The sequence below is a fragment of the Calypte anna genome, chromosome 7 (assembly GCF_003957555.1).
Source record: "Calypte anna isolate BGI_N300 chromosome 7, bCalAnn1_v1.p, whole genome shotgun sequence".
Lineage (NCBI taxonomy): Eukaryota > Metazoa > Chordata > Aves > Apodiformes > Trochilidae > Calypte > Calypte anna.
Genome location: NC_044253.1, coordinates 6,801,208 through 6,821,172, shown reverse-complemented (window position 1 = coordinate 6,821,172; position 19,965 = coordinate 6,801,208). Strand labels below are relative to the sequence as shown.

Below are 19,965 nucleotides of genomic sequence, written 5' to 3'. Positions count from 1 at the left end.
TACCAGTTATTGACGGAATAAGAATTCCAAGTTGAACACCCATGCACGGCACATAAAAGAGGCAATAAATAAATAATAAATTTATAACAATAACCGAGGCTGAGACCATCTCGGTGCCTTCACCGAAACACAGACCTTTTGAGACAGGTTAAGGCCGTTTACCTCAAACCACCAAAATTCTCCCCAAAAAAAGGCCAACACTCCAGGAAGACAAGAACTGAAACGACAGAAATAAAAAACCCCGACGCGTCGGCCGCTTCTTCCCTGGCGATACAGCTTTAACCTTTCGGAATAACGCGCCTTAAACACCTCAAAACCAAACGGATCGTTTATGACTGAATTACCAAAGCGCAAGACGCAACCGGGATGAAGCCACAGAACAGCCCAGAGCTTCAGGAGAAGCCAGAGGCTGCACCTCTGCTCTCTGCCGACCCCCGGTATCCGGAGGAATCTCCTCTCACAGCCTTAAAAAAAATAAAAAATCAGCACCTTGTGTTTTCCACCTGATTTTTCACGCTGAGCTGTTCCCGATGGGTGCCGGGGGGCTCCGTTCTCAATCCCCCCCCCAAGCTGAGGAGCGGCCGCAGCCGCCATCGCCTCCTGACAGACCAAGCGACCCGCGCGCTCCAACCGCCACCCATTCACACGGCGCCCCGCGCCTCAGCCAATCAACAGGCGCAGAGGGCCGTGTCGTCACTTCCGGATACACCCACTCTTGTGGGAGGGTGGTGCAGAGGGGGGCTCCTCCTCCCTCCCCTCCCCTCCCATCCCTTTCTCCACTCCCATCACGTGCCGTGGCAGCCATGGCCGCCCCGTGCGGGCCACGTGAGCCTTGACATGCATACACCCATACACACCCACCCACACCCACACCTACACCCACACCTACACCCACACCTACACCTACACCTACACTTACACCTACACCTACATTTACACCCACATCCACACACATAGGGTCGCTCTGGCTGCGGCCGCCGGCGGACTCTATGGTTCAGGAGCCCATAGGCGGGAGGGCGACGGCGCGGCGGGCCGGCAGTTCTCGCGAGAGGCGGGATGGAGGGCGGGGGGGAGGGTCCGGGCGGGGCCGCCGAGGGACGGGGGGGAGGAGGAGGAGGAGGAGGAGGAAGTGTCATGGCGGCGGCGACGGCGACGGCGGGCGCGGGCTCCTCGACGCGGGGCGGCGGAGGCTCCTCGGCGGCTTCGCGTTGGTTCTTCAGCCGTGAGCAGCTGGAGAACACCCCGTCACGGCGCTGCGGCGTGGAGGCCGATAAGGAGCTCTCGTACCGGCAGCAGGCGGCCAACCTCATTCAAGATATGGGCCAGCGCCTCAACGTGTATCCGCGCCCGGGGCCTGCGGGGTGGCGGGGCCGAGAGGCGAGGGGGCGAGAACCGGCGGGAGAACGCTCTTCACTCACACACACACACACACCGTGTGGGCAGAGACCCTTCCCGCTCCCCGGGCAGCCCCCGAGAGGCCGCGGGGTGAACACGGGATGGGGGAGGAGCGGAGCGTGGCGGGAGCCCCCGCGCTGCTGCCGCCGCCTTTGTCGGCGTCTGAGGGAGCCGTGAGGTAGCGGCACCTCCGGGCACCCCCCCGGCCCTTCCTATCGGTGACCGGGGGTGTAGAGACTCTCAAAGTGGGTCCTGGGCCCTGGCAGGTTCGGTTTTTGAGAAGCGGGCGTCTCCTCCTTCCCGGTCTCGACACCGGGTGTTTAAAAAAGGGATGGGAGGAAGGAGAAAACCTCACACACACCCTTCCCCCCCCCCCTTCCCCTGCTGAAATAGTTGAATTGGAACAAAACAAAAGCACTGGACGCGGTGTTTCAGTGCACTCAGAGGAGTTTTCATTCAGCGGGTGAGCCGAGGCTGTTGGGAATCTCCACCTTTTCTGCAATACCGACAGGAAAGATAGGAGTTCCTATCGGTTAAGTCTGTGTTAATATCTCTTCGGAAGAGATATTATCCTTATCCTTAACTTATTTCGAGCTGCAGACGGTATCTTGAAAGCAGTGATCGATTAGAAAGCACGCTGCTTCCAGTTCTTGTGAACAGCTTCCTTCACACGTAGTGTTTCCTTAATTTAACCTTCCAGATCTCAGCTTACGATAAATACTGCAATTGTTTACATGCACAGGTTTTATATGCATCATTCCTTCACAAAATTTAATCGAAATGTAAGTATGATTTTATCTGTAATAACAATACCCCCGTTTGGCAGCTGGCTGGCAAGTGTTACATTCCTGTGCTGATGTGTGAAGTTTGGGTTGTTCATAGGAATTGCAGCTTCTCGGGGGTTTAGAAGCAGTAATGATATTTCTTCTTATTTCTGAGGTATTCTAACTAGTGACTGCTAGGTTTTATCTTCTGCCACTGAAATGAAGAAATAGGCACCATCAGCAAACACGTCTCAGCTGTGTGAGGAATGCATTCATGTGTTTCAAGTCTGACTAATGCTGATGTGCTGTACTTTGAAAGGCTGATGTGTAGGAACACACATTTTTCATAATGAAGTTGGTGGTAGTGACAATTATAGTATGGTTAAGTGTGTATCCGTATGAATTATTAATCTCTTCTTAAAAACATCATCAGTTCATTTAATTAGTCTAGTCTTAAGCAGCTTGATGTTAAGTCATTGGGCAAGAACTGCCTTCAAACCTGGTGAGAAAATGCTGGTTCTCCTGTCTCAGGTAATGAACTGAGTGTGCTGAACCTAAGTACAAAGTAAGTTGTTAAGAACTGAATTTTTCTGTAGAAATACTCTCTGTAATTAACCCATTTTCTCACAGCTATGGAACTTGGGATCCCAACCTGAAAATTTTAAGCCTTCATGTCCACTGTTGGATGCAGTAGTTAGGAAAATAGTAATATTCTAGGTGTTTGTGTTACCAGTTTTGCAAGAATGGTTAATAATGGTGGTGGTGTTTCACTGAGTGGTGAGGATGAGTTTTCTCTGAGCTTGGCTTTTCATGATTAGAGAAACAGATTGAGACTGTTACAGATGTTTCAGTGTTGACCACAGCAAACCTTGGTCTGCCAGGGGCCAGAACCTTGCAGACCTGCAGGTTGGGCAGTGGATTATTACAGTGTTAGCCACCTGTGTGGTGTGAATTTGTCACTGTTGGCTGAGCAAATGGACATCTTCTGTGGTGTCTTCGTGGCAAGAAATGCATGTTAGTTTGTAGGTACATTTCAGAAGTGCATTTAATTATTTTTCTTTCACAACGTCTGATGTAAATTCAAACATGGAGCAAGCTTGCTACCAAAACTGTGGCTACAGGTTTTTATGTAATTGAAACTAAGTGTTGCAGCACAGCCTGAGCTAATTGTGCATAAACCTGAAACACTTTAACTGGAGAAAATACATGTTGCAGGTTTTGTTTGTCAAAATCTACTTGCCTAAAACAGTTTTCTAGTTTTAAAGCAAGAACAGCACATTGAGAATCAAGTTGCAGCAAGCTTTGTGGTGGAATATACCCTTTGAAAATGTTTCTGTGATACATCAAGTGGAGGCACTAAAAGAGCTATTCCATCTTTCTCTTCTCTGCATCCCTGCCCAAGCAGCAGCAACCTGTGGCCAGGGAAAGGGGAGCTGGTGAGGCACTCAGAGTTTTCTGTGACTGTGGATGGTTTATGGACTTGATAAATAGGGTCAGAGCTGCTTGGAATGGAAAGGTCACTCTGTGCAGAGCTTGTATCATATATACATCACCTGCTAGATTACTGCTTGTAATGACATCTGGTAATCTAGGAGAGATTTAGGTAGCAAGAGTCTTCAGCTGCTGTGTTTGGGTTTTCACTGGAAAATGCCAGCCACTTGGATGTGGAAGCACAGTAGTATTTGGATACATAGTGCCCCTGCTATGAGAGCTGCACCTAAAGTTATGCTTATGCATCTTAAAATTCACAAGTAAGCTATGTAAGTGCTGAATGCCATGGAAGCTGTAACTGCTGGTGGGGGGGAAGTGTATTGTTAAATTAATTCTCAGGTGAAGGTGTTTGAATAAGAGTTAAAGGCAAGTGCACTGCAAGTTAGCAGTCAGCAGGATCCATTCCTGATTAATTACTTGCTGTGGTTCATAATGAGTGTGAAGCCAGGAAGCAGCTTTGTATCTGTACTGATGGGCAGCTGCATTTTCTTACCTATTTTCCTATAGGGTAAAGGGGGTGGTCTCAAAGTGAATGTGAGTTACTTATAAATACTCCCAAACCATCTGTCAGTTTCTCTGTAGACAAGGTAAAAGCTGAGGAGTGAAATAAATTCTTAATATCAAACCCCAGAGTACTTGGCAAGCTTAAAAATGTAACAATAATAATCAACTGCAAGCAGAAACCAACCTGTAGGAAGTAAATAGTAAACTACTGGCAGGCTTGAAGCTAATCCCTAGCTACAATTTTCTATAGTCTATGGTGTGTGTGTCTTTGTTGTGTGCCTGTAGTGATGTTTATCCATGGCAAGAAAGCATTTGAAGGCTGGGGCTAGAAAATTAAATGGCCAGTAGTCAGAATGTCCTGTGATCTCCAGCTGAAAACAAAGGTAGCTTTTTTCTCTTGCTTTGTTGGTAGGTTAATGTTGTTAGTCAAGTAATAGATTTTTGCATATTAATCATCATGTATAATTGCTGGGTTGTACAAATACATATGCATGCCTTGCAGATAAGTCACATGCACTTTAGTTGTTAATAAACAGGTCTTGGAGTAGAAGTTCATTTACTGAACAGCTGTTGTCTTAATTCTGGGGTTTTTTTTTCCTCTTTGTAAGTTACTGCTTAACAGTTTTACAGGCTTTGAAGATTTTGAGGATCAGCTGTGAATAGGAAACAGAATTCACAACAGGATCTTCAGTCTGTAGAGCCACACGGGTGGCCCTTACCAATTACTGTAGTCTTGGTTCATTTTGCATTATTACATTGACTGCTCTGCTAACCAAATATCCTTATTTTTGCAAAGTTACTGTGGGCTACCAGGACACTTCTGAACTGCTACAGATTATCTAAGCAGTAGGTACCTGTAAAAAGGAATGTGTTGGGGTTTTGATGTTGCAATCAAAGCAGGTTCAGACCTTGCAAGGCTGCTATTCCCCAGTAATAGGGAGGAAATTTACTTTATCAATTCTGGATTGCATGCCCTGGCTGCTAGTGTTCCCCAGCCACTGAAATGACCTTTCAGGAACTACTGTAAATCTCCTCAGCAGTAGTTAAAATTACTCTTTATACATTACTGTTGACCAATGCATACTAGCTTTGATATGCTGAGTATTAAGTTAGTGCTATTATCAGGGTGGGGAGGGAGCTTGCTGGCTTTTTACAAAAAGTACTGGCCTGACTGTTATATTGGAAAATAGCTTGAGAATTAAGATTCCTCTGGAAAGGCTATTTCTCTAGTACTTACCATGTTTGACATTATTATATAGCAAATGCCTCTTTTAGAGGCTTAGTCTTCAGTACACAGTGATTTGAAGAACAGAGAAGGGGGAAAAAATTGCTGGTATGCTGAAAATAAGAGGTAAGGCATCCAAATGGTAGCTGCATTTTTAAATATAGTCCTTAGAAATGCCATGTGGAATACCAGCCAAGCAGTTGAAAATACACTTGGTGATTTCTTGGGGCTTTTCTGTGTGTGTGACAAGCAATGGAACTTAGTGAAGTGTCTGAAGAAGGCTGCAGAAGGAATTTTTCCCCTGAAATACAAGGCAAGTTTTGTAGAGAATTTTATTTTTTTTTCCATCATTCCATATCCCCTTCCTGACTCTTGTGCCCTGTCTGAACTGCAGCATCAAACAAGTTGAAGTTGAGCAAAGTTCTTTAAACTTTCATAATATGCACCAAGTTGTAGAGGAGCTCTTTTGGCCACCTCAGTTCTAGTTTTAATCTTGCAATTCAACCATATTTGCCAGTTTTATGCAATCTGAGCTGCTGGTTACAGTAAAATAACCCCTTGGAATTCCTTTTATGCACTTGAAAAGCCTCTGTCATGGGCTGGAACTGCTTAATGCCTTAAGCTAATTTGTATCAAGTCTTGAAACTTAATACTGTCACACTTAAATCTTAATACTATCACTATAAGGGAGAGAGAGTTCTCAGGAAACAACATGCATGCAGCAGATACATTCTGAGGTGATCCCAAATTCATTCATTGCAGCAAGACTTTTTTTTTTTTAAAATATGCCACTTGCTTAAATGAAAAAAGGACTTGCACCACATTTACCAATAAAACTTTATGCATAATACTCTTGGACTGTCATAATAAGGCTCCTTTGTTTTGATATTTCTGTTTCAGTGGGACTTGTTTCCTGAGATTCTCAGCTAGTACTAAAATGCAATTTAATTTCATAAATAACATGTTTTTTCAAAGATACTTCTCAAAGTCTTAAAAGTATTTTGGGTGAATAGTAGATAACTTCTTTAAGTTACTTTGTCAAAGTTGCTTATATATAGGAAGTTCACAGCTTTGTCAAGTCTGTGAGTTTTAATTTGGCTTCTTTATTCTACTTTACTTTTTCTGCCATTTTTGAGAACTGGAAAAGAATGGAAGTGTTTGGGTAACTTTGCCAGTTACACATTTAGCAGGGTGTGTTGTCTGCACTGAAGACTTTGTGCATGCCAAGTCTCAAACTTATTGGGATTCCTGTTCTCCTGAAGAAATACTGAGGGAGACAAAAATACTGACCTACTCCAAACTGGGAATGAGAATCCTAACCCTAGACAAGACAGAGGCCTGAAATTCTTTGGCCAGGATCCAACACTTATTTTTAGGGCAATAGATGATTGGGGTGTACATAGATTTCTGCTGAACCAGAATTAAATGCCAATTAATCAGTTTGGCTTAAATCAGCCTCCAGAATGGTTTTTTATGAAAGGTGCTGAAGAGAAAAGAATTGTGTGGAGACTTCTTGGCCAGAACTGATCTGTTCCAGTAAATTAGAAGATACCCTGAAGTCAGCTTGATAAAGTAGGTGCTTTTTTTTGGAACGAAGTGAAACTTCAGTGCAGTTGGGCAAAGAATAATAAGATTTCTTGATTACTTATTTGTGCAGTTGTTGGTGACTTCATTTGAAAAATGTCTCTGTGAAATGTAAGTATTTTCAGTTGTAATTATTGGAAGGTGATTTTTCAGGAAGTTAAATTGTGAAAATTTCATGCACATGTAACTAGACCCACAGACTGTATAGAAAGAGGTTGTGTTTGGATAGATTTGACTTAAATTGGTGCACAAAGCTGGAAAAAAGTGTAAGGTCTGATCCTTGGGGATGAGTGAGTGATATTTGGTGGGGATGAGAGAGAGGGGAGCAGCAGCAGGGAGCAGCAGTCCCAGTGAAGTTGCTTCTGTTCTTCAGTAAGGCACTGCTGCAGGTTACTGACTGAGGATCTGAGTTTGTTGTCTTGTCAAACCTGCTTCTTGATAAATCTGTTGGTCCTTAAATATACCCAATTTCCTTTCTTCTGTCATTTGTATTTCTCTGGCTTCCAGGCCCTGTCTGCTAATCTGGTGTTTCCCAGAAGATAAGGATTATGCCTGAGAAAATAATCCTTCCTCTTACATTGACCCTGGAGTTTTATGCCTGCCCTAAATATCTAGCACACTGGGCTTGTATGGATCCAACAAGAAGTTGGAGAGAAGTTTGCCTTGGTTCTTGCATTACTGGGCTGAAGCACAGTTTGTCTGCTCTGTAAAATGCCTTTATATGACATGCACATGTTGGGTTGTGCATCTGTGTGCTGCATCTTCAAAGCTTTTGATACTCTGGCTGTCTGAACTCCAGTCATTCCTTCACAGTCAGTGTTTCATAGTTGATGTCCCAGCTTAAGGGAGACATATTTCAATAGGGGCTTCATAAATAACACCAGAAGTCCTAAATGGCAGTGTTACTGTGGCCTTGTTCAGTAACATCTGACTGCAGGGGTTTTATTTAATTTGTAAGGCTTAAGTTACAATCTTCTTAAAAAGAAAGCAGTTACTTTGTCTCCATTGTGGAAGAATTTTTTTCCCTGCAACTTGTTGGGTCTGGTTTGTGTTTTTTTTAAATCCTAAATTTTTTGGTGGCACATTGCTTTGCATCACAAGGTATCACCTTCCCAGGGTGTAGTTTTTCCTCTAATCTGCCAACTTTAAAGTTTTGCTTAAGATCCAAGTGGATGTTTCAAAGTCTTTTATGGAGACAAAAAGTGTTCCCTCAGTTGAAAGCTCCTGAAATGTACTGGGTAGTGACTAAATGTTTGATTCTAATTAATTAATTGCAGTTTTTTTATAGACTGCAAATCTTTATACTAAATGTTTCATTTTGGCATAACAAAGGGTTCCTTGCTGATGAAAAAAAGAGCTTTATTAGGGAAGTATGGCTGCTACTCAGCTCTTTCAGTCTAATTCTACCTTGCCATTGAACAAGAAATTCAATACCTGCACTTCTTGCACCTTGCAATAATTAAATACTCAACAAGCAGCTACTTCAGTCTCTGAAAGAATGCTCCCTGCTGACTTAATTTCAACCAATTTAATCTGCTCATGTCTACACGAAGATTTGTACTGTCCTTTTAATTGCTGTTTAACATGGGCAACATCTGTATGCAAAGAGGACTCTGATTCTTCCCAGTCCTTTATGGTTAGCCATGTTCTGTACATAAATAAATCAGTCGCTAGCTGACAGCTAGGAATCAAAACTCCATAGCCAGCTCCTGAGTTACTGAACAGGGAGTAAGTACTTTGCTGCCAGCTGATGAATCCTTGTGCTTTCTTCTCCAGATACTGCTGGGTATACAGTGAAGTTTCTGAGAGCAAGCTTTTACATATGCAACCTGTGTTTCTATAATAACAAGCAGGTTTTCTTTCAAGTTCTTTGCAAAAATTCTTACTTTTTAGGAGACTTTAATGCCAGCAGAACTTGTGGTCTGTTGTTTTGGCTTGTACTGGAAAGATGGTGTAATGGATCACTACTGTGGAAGAAATTGGATGAACTTTTTCATGAAATATATTTAACTTGAAACAGCCTGTTCTGGTGTGACTATATATTCTGGACCAAATCTGTTCTTTTTAGGGTGAACTAGAATTAATTTGGCCTCAGACAGCTTACAGCAGTAAGTTAGCATTTATGCTACTCCTTCCTCATGCTGCTGAAAGGATTACATCAGTTATAAAATAAAACACAACAAGTTATTTCTGTTGCCTTGCATGGTTCAAGAAGTGCTTAAAAAAATTTAAAAACGCAAACTAATCCACTTAAACCTTTTTTAGTTACCAGTTTAGACTCTCCATAAAAATTCCAGTCCTGCTTGTAAAAAGTTAAAAAATACATTTGTGTAATACATTTTTCTTCTTCAGATAATATCTCCTACGGCATTGTTTTTGGCTGCAAAAGTGGAAGAACAGCCACGGAAACTTGAACATGTTATTAAAGTTGCACATGCCTGTCTTCATCCTCAAGAGCCACAACTGGATACAAAGAGTGATGTAGGTGGAGGTCATGATTTTTAAGATTGTCAGATGATACCTAATGATCTGTTACATTGTCCTGACTGGGTTGCTGCTGTCTGCAAACTAGGAAAAAAACCTTACCTTTTTATTTTTACACCATTTAATTCTCTTGTATTACTCAAGGTAACTTAATAAAGACTCAAATGTGGTACAAAAATTGAAGAGATTGCTCAATCTTGAGCTTGCATTATTTGTAAGGTTTTTATATGTATAGTAGAAGATAAGATTAGACATTCATTCAAGAGGTTTCATGCCTGGTTCTGTAAGTCACAGAGTTTGTGCAGAGAGGAGTTTGGCACGTTGGCTTTCTCAGCCAGAGGTTCACTGTGCACTTTTGTCTGTTGTGTTTTAAAGAGTGCAGTATAGTTGTCAGCTGCTGCCTCTGCTGTACAGCAATCTTCCTGTCATTTGCCAAAGTTTGTACAACTTCCACTGACCTTAGAGCTCACCTTTTCCTTTGTGAGAGGAGTCTTCCTGAAACCAAATGTATGAGGAAGTGTGGTAGAAATGTACCAGAGCTGTTCAGCTTGAATGTCAGGCTGAGCTACTTACACCTTGCTGGACCTCAGTTGATGTACAAATTAATTGAGCATCTTTGCTATGCTCCTAGTTCTTGGAGTGACACATCTTGGAGGTAGAGATACGTACATATATATATATATATATATATGCACCTATGCCCAGAATTTGAAGCTAACTTAACAGAAGCCAACTGAGTATCTCTAGCTGCATTTTAAAGTACTTGTAGAACGGATAACCTTGCTTAGAGATATTTCATTTGCACTGGCAAGCTTTTGTGTTTCTTACAGTATCCTCCCACCCCTTCTCCCAAAAATGCCTTTTTGGAATAGATTATATGAGATCCAGATGCAGTGGAAAGGTGGTTAGGCTGCAGCTATAGCTGAGCTTGCAGTAATTGTTAGACCAGTGGAAAATATTACCTCAGTGAAGCTTTCTAGCTTTCTGAGTTCTTACTTCTAACTGGCTTGGGGGGTGGTCTCAAATTGTGTTGCCAGTACCAGAATTTAAACAAAGTGTATGGGTAAAATGTTGAAATGATTGATATCTGTGTCTTGACCTGTTTGCTTTATTTGTTTCAGGCATACCTCCAGCAAGCCCAAGAGCTGGTTATACTTGAAACAATAATGCTTCAAACTTTAGGTATGTGTTTCTAAATACCTCTTGGGCAGCCAGCTTTCCATGGAGAAGGAATGGGACTCAAGTAATTGGACTTTAAATGTGTTGCTGGTTCACTAGAGTTTTACTGGTTTTGTATATAACTCTTGGCCTTTCAGTTTGTTCCAGATTAGCAGTTGTTGTGTTCAGTTTGTAGGAAAAAAAAGGCATGTAGATGCTTGTGAAATATGTTACTGACAGTTTTGTGGAGTAGTAATGTGTACCAGCCAGCCAGATGATGCTCCAAAGTTGTATCTTCATTGATACTTCTCTTTATAGCCTAACATGTTATACTAGGCTAGCTCTGTGTGTTCTGAAGCACATGGAAAGAGTTTTAATTCCAAATGCCCTTGGAATTTTGCCTTTCCATAGAAGAACACTGTGTAATTGAGCAGGGTTGCTCCCTCTGAACATCACAAGTTGTAGTGTGTCCATTTAATGGGTTCAGGTAATTTCAAAAATTGAAGTAGAATGTTCTGATAAGAAACCTTTCTGAATTGAAAGTAACATAAATAATTCCAGCTAACATACCTGAGAATACTGACTTACTGGTGTATTCTTTTCATTTAAGTATTTTAATGGGGAAAAAGAATAATGGTTTATTAAGTCACTGACCTACACATTGACTTACTTTGTGGTTTCAGAGATTCAACATCTTTTAAGTCCCAGAAATGAACGAGTAAAGTGTGTGCACACGTTTCAGTGTGTCTGTAATACAGCTTTTACTGAGAAGGTACTAGAAACTGGTCAACTATGTTCAGCTTCCAAAATACAGTAGCTCTCCCAAGCTTTGTGTCTTTGAGATTATTGAGGGAATGTTTTACTAATTAGTCTTGAAGTGGCTATACCATCTACCATTCCAAAGTATGAAAAGGTGCAGAATAACAGGCAGTTAAATAGTGTTACCTGATCTGCAGTGCAAAGGTTTAGCAATCATTTTAGGTCTGTGGGAAGGGAAAGGTATTTGGTGGGTTTGGTTTTTTTTTTACAGATGCAGATATATAATTATAAAACATGTTTTTAACTCTTTAGGTTTTGAGATTACCATTGAACATCCACACACAGATGTTGTGAAATGTACGCAGTTAGTGAGAGGTCAGTGACTTAACCACTCCCGTAAGTCCTTTTTTACCTTTCTGGTCATATTTGAAGTTATTTGTCTAATATGATCTTCACTATGTTAGCCAAAGAGTTTGTTTAAAGCTAAGAGTAAAAGCTTGATTGTAATAAAGGGTTCAGTTCTCTGTCTTCCATAATTTTTTTTGCTTGCTTATTAGCTTTGAATTGATAATGTCTGTTCCATGTTTTCTTAAATGACAGAAGCAGTAATTGCCAGCAGTTAGTAATGGCCAACTACTTAGTGTGGCTTGGTTGCTGTCACTCTGAAGTAGTTTTATCAAGTAAAGTTAAATCTGCATATTAGCTAAGGACTAATGCTAGCTTTCTGCCTAGCAAATCTTTTTAGGTAATGCACTGAGGGACAGAGAAAAGTGCATAGCATGTTTGCTATCACATGCAAATGCTTCAGGACATGGCTGTTTTTCTGGAGCAGGGTGTATTTTCTTATTCTGGGTGGTAGCACAAACCCCCAAACCTTTTGTTAAGTGATCATGTCCTCTGACTTGAATGCAGCTCATTAGAGTGACTCTAGCTAGAAACCTGTTGTTCTTCTTTATTTTGTGTTGAATTATGGCACACCTTCTTTAACTCAAATTAATTTCCTTTGAAGTTTTTTTAAAAAAAAAAAAAAGCAAAAGAAAGCTCTACTAAGAAGAAGGATGAAAAAAATCAGCAATCAGGTTTAAAAGCACCTGAAAGAAGCTTTTTACTTTAATTATGCTCCTTAGTTAACAAGTGTTTGTAAATGATCACATCATGTTTGTTAGTTTTTAGTCATCCGTTGTTGCAGTGAAAACTGCAAAGTGCTTCAAAACTTTTTGAGGTTTTTTCTCTATAAAATATAAGCAGAGTGCCACTTAATCATGCTAACTTTATCTCTTTTGTAGTAACTCTATAGTTATAGTTGTTCTTTGAAGTTAGAGTATCCTTTTCTCATTTTAAAGTCAGTTACTGGTGCAGTGTCCTCACAGTTTGATTCTGAGTAGGACTGTTGTGTGTAACTTACTTGCATATAAAGTAGTTTTATTGTTACTCTTGCTATGTGAGATAATGATTCTTTGCTTTCTGTCCAGACTTGATTTTGACCAGGTGCATAATTCTAACTGCACCTAAAGTCTCAACAGTCTGCATCAGCAGCTCTGTAGGGTTTTGCTTTGGATTTTCTTAGCTCTTGGTCAGAATAAGTGTGAGCAATAAGTGTGTTTCACCTTTGTGTGATCCCTATGCTTCTGCTGGGTGTTTGGGGCTGTGGGGAGGGGTGACAGGCAGTACTGTTGCTGCATCACCATTTCCACATCAGTCAGTGTGTTTGACTTCAGCTTGTCCCAAACCAGGACAAGGAGGAAAAGCATGCTGCTACAGAAACTTTATTTTCCCTAGTCAGTGGGAGGTACCACTGAAAGGCATTTCAGCTTTTCCCAGTGTTTTGGATGCTGCCTTTGTGTACTGACAAAATTAATGCATTGAAGGTACTTTTTAAACTTGATGTTTTAAAGCTAATATGTCAGTGCAGTTGAACAAAATAGTTAGGATCCAGAATTATGCCAGCTCTTGAAATCTGGAGAAAATTCATGTACCTTAAGGACTGGTGCAAAGTGTTGTACCTCTGCTTGTAAACATACTCACTGGTGTCCTCCTTAGTCTATTTATTCTTGCAAATGGAATTCTTGTTAGCCTCTCCTAGGGGTAGTACAGGCTGTGAGCAAAAGGCTTGAGTACATAAAATTTTTAGAAATAAATAATGCATGAATTAAACACATTGGGCATGAAATCTGTAGTCAGGCAAGTGAAGTGAATAGGGAATAACTCCCTCAGAATATTCATCTTTTCTATGGACTGACTAGAGAGTTGGACTTTGGGCCACAGTCATTTATCTTCACAGATGGAGTGGTGTGATTTTTAGTTCTCTATAGTAACGTTCCTGTATTGCACAGTGTGTTGTTTTAATGTGAAACACTTTGTTGTTTTAAGATGCAACACTTAGATACCAAGTCCTGAAGCTTTCAAAATGTATTTAAGACTTGGCACTGTTAAGTCTTTAGAGATTAAGGGAATGACTGAGAAGTTAAAGAAATGCAAGGTTGCTTCATCCAGTTTTGGAAACATGTCTTCTTGGACAAAAAGCACTGTTTCAGAAGGCAAAGAGGTACCTTTTTTTAATTAAAGGTGATAAAATTATCGGAGGTTATTATGATTTAAACCAACTGTAATTTTAGTAGAAGGAAGAAAGGAGCACAGTGTGGCTATTTTAACTATTAAAAGAGAGGCAATCAAGTTAGCCGATATATGCAACTGTCCTTAAGGTTTTGGCTTAGCATCTGTGCCATGTGGTGAGAAGATGTCCTGGTCCCTTAAACTTTTGCTGGCTAAACCTAATAAAGTGGTTAGAGGATGGCCAATTCTCTGTATCACTTTCTGTTGTCATGCATCCAGGGTAATGTGCTTTATGCTGTCACTGTTACCTCTACTAATATGTAAGCTAACTCCTTTTAAAAACAAAAAGAAAAAAATAAAAAATTGGGTTTTGTTGATGATGCTTAAAAGATTTGGCAAAGTGCTTTGTCAGAAGACTGGCTGGCCCCATAGTGGCACACCAGAATCCCATTGCTGGAAGCTGAAGATGAACTAATGAGTGAGAATTGGTGCAAATAAACATAATTGCTTCAACATCCAACTATAGAAATTTGAATTCTTCATCTCTAAGCCTGGAAGGTTTCTTAAAGTAGTATTGACCCACACAGACCTTTGTTGATACAGGGTGACTGGATGGATACATGACTTGGGATGTGCAGGCATAAGATACCTAATTATTCCTTCTGGTTTTCAGAGATTCATGAGTTCATGAAATTGTTCCATCTTTACAGTTTGATCAGTGTAGTAGACAAGGAAAATGGTGTGGGCTCAGTGTTTTTTCTGCACCGTTCTTCCTCAGTGTCAAGATACTGAGAAGAGGAGACAGGACCATCATTCCTTGGGATCCCACGGGTCCTCTAAGGAATCTGGAGGCAGTGGATCTGTGAAGGCCTGACAGCAAGCTTCAGTGCCCATCCTAAGGATGTTCCTCTACTTGAAGAGAGAAGAGAAAAGAAAAAACCAGAAAGAAACTGTTCCCAATGTTGGACTGCCTTGGTGGCTTGAATGCTGGCTGAATCACCAGCTGTGAAACTGCCCTAGTGCTGAGACCATGGTGTGGTCCTCTTAAGCTCTGGTGGAACCTGAAGGGGAGAAATCTGTACCCTCATCTCCATCTTGGGAAGTCTTCAGTCATTCCTTTTTCTGTGTTGGTACACAACTTTCTTTTGGAACTGAAGATTGGATCCCAAGGATCTCTAGGATTGTTCTCCCTACTCTGCAGGTTATCAGGTACCTTGAACACCTGTGATCCTTACTAATCTTTTGTGGAAATTGCACTGTCAAATTCTTCACGCATACCGTAGTATCTGTGTGCACAGCTGCCAGTGGTTAAATTGGGCTGGGAAAGACAAGGCAGCAGAAGAAGAGATGAATCTGAATGAATCTGCTTTTTCAGAGGGTATTCTGATGAGGAAAATTTAAACCTTAGTGTACTAAGCGGTGTGGAAAGATCTTAAACACCAGCTGCATTCCAGCGCTGCTACGGGAGGCGTTCATACTCTCAGTTTACATCTCGGGCATTTGCAGGCCTGCTCCCAAGGTTTAAATACTTTGAAGAACATAAAACCACCAGGACTGCTCAGACCTGAATGCCTACACCATGGCCTCCACCAGCCCTTTAGAGCAGGCATCCAGCAGCACACCTCCATTCAGAGCCTGGGGCTTTTTTTCCTTTTGTCCAGAAGGACCTCAGCAAACTTTCTGTCTTCTGATGCTGATTGGCTTATCTGCAGTCTCCTCTTCCCAGGGAATGCTTATTTATATTCTCAGGGTCCCAGTTACAGCCAGCTACCACCCTTCTAAGAGTGGTGACTTGGCAGTCATTTTTTTCTTTATTATCTCAAGATCCAAGATAAACCTAGTGTTGAAGAAAAGACTCTGAGACTTTGGAATTGCAGCAGTTGAACTGTGTGGCTCTGCCCATAAATACCGTTTTGGTTTCCACTTCAGAATTTCCTGGAGTCTGTAGCTTTTTGGAAGGTGTATTGGACAGCAAGTCCTGTTTTAGTGTCTTATTGCTACTTCAGTAATCTCCTGCCTTGTGGTTGCTTCTGCAGCGGTGGGACAGGGTGGAGGTTTTAAATTATTCCTGAACGATAAAACAATGGCTGGTGTCACAGTCATGAGTCCTGCGACTTGTGAGTTACAACAGAGAAGCTCTGCTGGCTTGTGCATTTGGAGATGCACTTTTCACTACTCCAAAGGAAATATCAAACCAAAATATAGGAGCCAAAATTCATGATTTTCATTTTAGTGACAGATTGTACTAAACTAAACTATCCTAAATGTAAAAGAGTTTAATTTAAGATGGTTGTTTTCACTTGTGTCTTGAGTTACCAGAGGCTTTAGTTGTGAGCTGAAATTTCATGCTGGTTCTGGCAATGATGATTGTTTAGCTGTAAATAAGTTGAGACAGTATCTTACTGCTTGTAGTATAGTCAGGTGTTCAGCACATGAATTTTAGATTGAGGCTAAAATGTGTGTTTCAAGATGTGATTCTTTTCTTCCAGGTATGTGTTTTGATTTACTCAACTTTCAAGCTGATGTTAAATAGAAGTTTTCTGGCATCTGCTTTTCTTCCTTGTTCAGAAAGGACATTTCAGTGAGAGTAGAGATGCTTCTTGGTCCAGTCCTTTAATTCAAATATGTTGTAAATTTACAAAATATAAAAATGATTGAAGATCCTGTAAGCATTACTTTGATGAAAAATGAAGAGCAAGACATCAGTTTCAGTCTTACTCAACCATTCTGTATTTTCTTTTGTTATGATAGATTCATTTAACTTTTTTGGTAGTACTGCCATACATCTTTTTGATGGGAAGAGAGAAAAGCTTGAACTCTATTATCTGGCATGCAATTACTATTGCACCTTGCAAACTAAGTATTACAATATAACACTGTCACATTCTCATTTCCCCTTTGTTTATTACACATTAGTAGAATTTGTGTATAGGAACAGATCTTGCTGCCTTGCAACTTCTACATTCTCAGACTGCAGCACTGCCCAGCTGTGTCGTGTAAAGACAGACCTGATTTATACTCCTTGGCCATCATGAAAAGCCAAGTTTTCTGCTTGTCCGGGTCCTCACGTTTTTGATATACTTCTAAAAAAACCTAAATTTTTAAAGCTATTGCAGTCTTTCTCAAAATTTAAAGAAATATTACTATTAAAATAAAAGTTTTAAAATATTCCCTTCAACGTAAAATGAAGTGATACCTTTTCTGCTGGTAGCACTGATTTCAGGTGATAGTGTCAAAGTAAGAATTCACTGAAGGCTGCATTCAACCTCCAGTTAAAACCCTTGTGCCCAGCTATTCCATTATATGCATGTTACAGTAAGTTCTCTTACTTGAGTGAGGAGCATTGGGGTTGCAACAGCCCAAGTTGTTGGGGTCTCATTTCTGGCACCTTGCCACAAATGGGGGGGCTTTGTTGGTTTTGTTTTCCTGACTATAAATAAATGAAGTATTTTTCCTTTTGAAGCTTTGTCATAGGTTTAACAAACATGGAACAAAACGTTAGTACAGTGCTCTTGATTAGAGGGAGCAGAAAACTTGTTTAATGGGAGCTTGTTGCATTGTGGGGCTTTGGGAGAGAGAGATGTGGCTGGTTTGGGGGGGTGGGAGGGAAGGTTTTCCATATATCCTGCCACGTGCCTCTTCAAGAGCAGAACTGTGCTATGAATTGGCTTTTACAGACTGCTGTACTGCAGTCCAAGGTTGTGCTGGGGGCCATCCATGAACCAGGGAAGGGCAGCAGGTATTCCTGGAGCAGAGCACTTTGGTGTGAGGGGCTTGCAGGGTAGATAAGCAAAGGGAAACTATCCTGTGGGTAGTACAGTGGAATGACTGCTTGGTCTCCACTTACTGAATGTAATGGGCTCTTTGACATCTTGGAAAAGAATTTTTTTAATTGTTTTTTTTTAAGGCTAGTTAGCTACAAGCACATCACTTCTGTGAAAACACCAAGTGATGCTTTTTGAATGTTACAATCGCTTTGATTTTTGGAATGAACCCGACGAGATAGCCCAGAGACTTAATCTCTCCATTTTTCTTTTCTTACAGCAAGCAAGGATTTGGCACAGACATCCTATTTCATGGCTACCAACAGGTTGTTATCCTGAACCTCTTTGTTGCACTGTTGTAGCACACTATAGCTTCCTTTACTGCAGGGCCCCCGACATGTGTCTTACCCTTGTTGCAGCAGGAGACTGGGCCATCTCCAGTGGTGGTACCTTCCTGGCTGCAGTGCGGTGTATTGTACAAGGGTCTGATGGCACAGAAGGGGTTAAATGCACAATGAGAAGTGTAGTGGTGCTTTCTGGTGACATTTTCTCGATTGTGAGTGCATAAGTCTAAAATTGGTAGCCTGAATAGCAGCTAAAGATTACAAAGAGCTAAACTTAACCTAGAAATTCGAGCATCTTGGTAAGTACAAAACTATTTCTAGTTTACACTTGTAGATAATGGCAGTTTTCTCTTAACTTTAAATATATTGATCCAATCTTAACTTAATAAATTGTAGTGAGCCTAAGATCTTATCAAATAGCTGATTTTTTTTTCTTTTCAAATAGACTAGTAGTAGTTCAATGTTCTTCCTTTTACAAATAGCTCTTTAGTCTTAATATATAGTTTTAAATCTTAAGTACTTGCATAAATTTAAAGTTACAGGATCCCAAATGGGGCATTGTGTATGCATAACCTGTCTGCAAAGGTGGACTTCAGTCTTGATTTCTCAATTACTTCAATTTATTTCTTGCAAAACATTTTAGCTTTATTTAAGAGGATTCCATTATGTGTAGATAGTTTTTAAGCAATTTCTGCTGGCTATTAGAACTCTTCCAAATAAATATTTCTTGGTTGTTCCTTGATGGGGAAGGTTCTGTATTTGAAACGGATGTTAAGAAAAGCTGTAATAAAGCAGGGGAACAGAACCATTATCTTTGTGCTGCTGCCAGCTGGAAGCTGAAGGGGAGTTCAAAAGTACCATAAATCCAGGCCAAGTGAAAGCTAAGCCCACACAAAATTCACTGGGCCTCTGTGGAATTACTGGGTACCTTCTTCTGACTGTCTCGTTCAGAGACTGCATAAGCAGCTGTATGCTTTTTACTGTACAATCTTAATTGACCATATTATACTTCTTTCTTTCTAGCAGTTAAGTACAGTACAGTGACTGGAAAATTTTGTTGCTGTTCATCACGCTTTTCATAGCAAAAGCAAATTAAACTTTTCTACCAGATAAATGCCCTGCCCTTTGTTTTCTTAAGGCAGTGAGATAACTTACAAACTTAATCAGAAAAATGTTCCATGAACTAATGTTAAACTGCTGTTGCTTGGCCACTTATTTTATTCTGTTTGTTAATGATTGCTTTGTTTGGGTTTTCTCTTTTCCATGTTTGATTTCCTTTGGTTCCTCATTGTGAAATTTGTGCAACAGTCTCCACCTCACTACATTCTGCCTTCAGTACAAGCCCACAGTGATTGCATGTGTGTGCATTCACTTGGCCTGCAAGTGGTCCAACTGGGAGATTCCAGTATCAACTGATGGAAAACACTGGTGGGAATATGTAGATCCTTCAGTTACTCTAGAGTTACTAGATGGTGAGTAACACTGCCTTTCACATCTTGACACTCAGGGGTTTGTTAGTGTGAAAAGAGGAACAGTACAGCAAGAGCAGGGCTTAAAAACTTAATTCTCACTGACTTCACATGATGGATCCTTCTGTGAGAGGAAAGTACAGGAGAGGGGAAAACTTTTGGAAGACAAATTTAGTTTTGAGACACCTCTCATCCTGTGGGCTGGGGCATCCACTCTCCTTTTGTAGGTGCAGGGTAGAATCTTGTTTTACGTGCCTGACCAGCACCAAGAGAGAGATGGAAATCTACCAGTGAAAATCCATGCAGTCTTGGTCATTTTATTTATATCAGTGGTCCAAGTGTATGGTTTCATTGCCACCAAAACAACTATTCTTCAGGCTATACATACAATTGCCAGGTTTAAGACATAGTTCTAGATATAGCTTGTAAAACCCCAGCCTCAGGTAAAATACTTTTTCTTGTTAAACAACT

At 40.9% G+C, this 19,965-nt stretch overlaps 1 protein-coding gene across 3 annotated transcripts in view; it reads left to right on the top strand.

The window, feature by feature from the left end:
* Positions 1-1,056: 1,056 nt before the first annotated feature.
* Positions 1,057-19,965, top strand: part of CCNT2 (cyclin T2) — a 27,293-nt gene continuing 8,384 nt past the window's right edge. For 2 of the 3 annotated variants that reach the window (XM_030454569.1, XM_030454568.1), the window contains exons 1-7: positions 1,122-1,337; positions 2,096-2,177; positions 9,316-9,444; positions 10,569-10,629; positions 11,677-11,739; positions 17,962-18,007; positions 19,334-19,497. In XM_030454569.1, coding sequence (XP_030310429.1) covers positions 1,135-1,337; positions 2,096-2,177; positions 9,316-9,444; positions 10,569-10,629; positions 11,677-11,739; positions 17,962-18,007; positions 19,334-19,497 — 748 coding nt within the window. In that variant the 5' untranslated portion in view covers positions 1,122-1,134. Of the gene's footprint in view, positions 1,338-2,095; positions 2,178-9,315; positions 9,445-10,568; positions 10,630-11,676; positions 11,740-17,961; positions 18,008-19,333; positions 19,498-19,965 lie in introns of all 3 variants that reach the window. The other variant, XM_030454567.1, reaches the window with a different exon arrangement.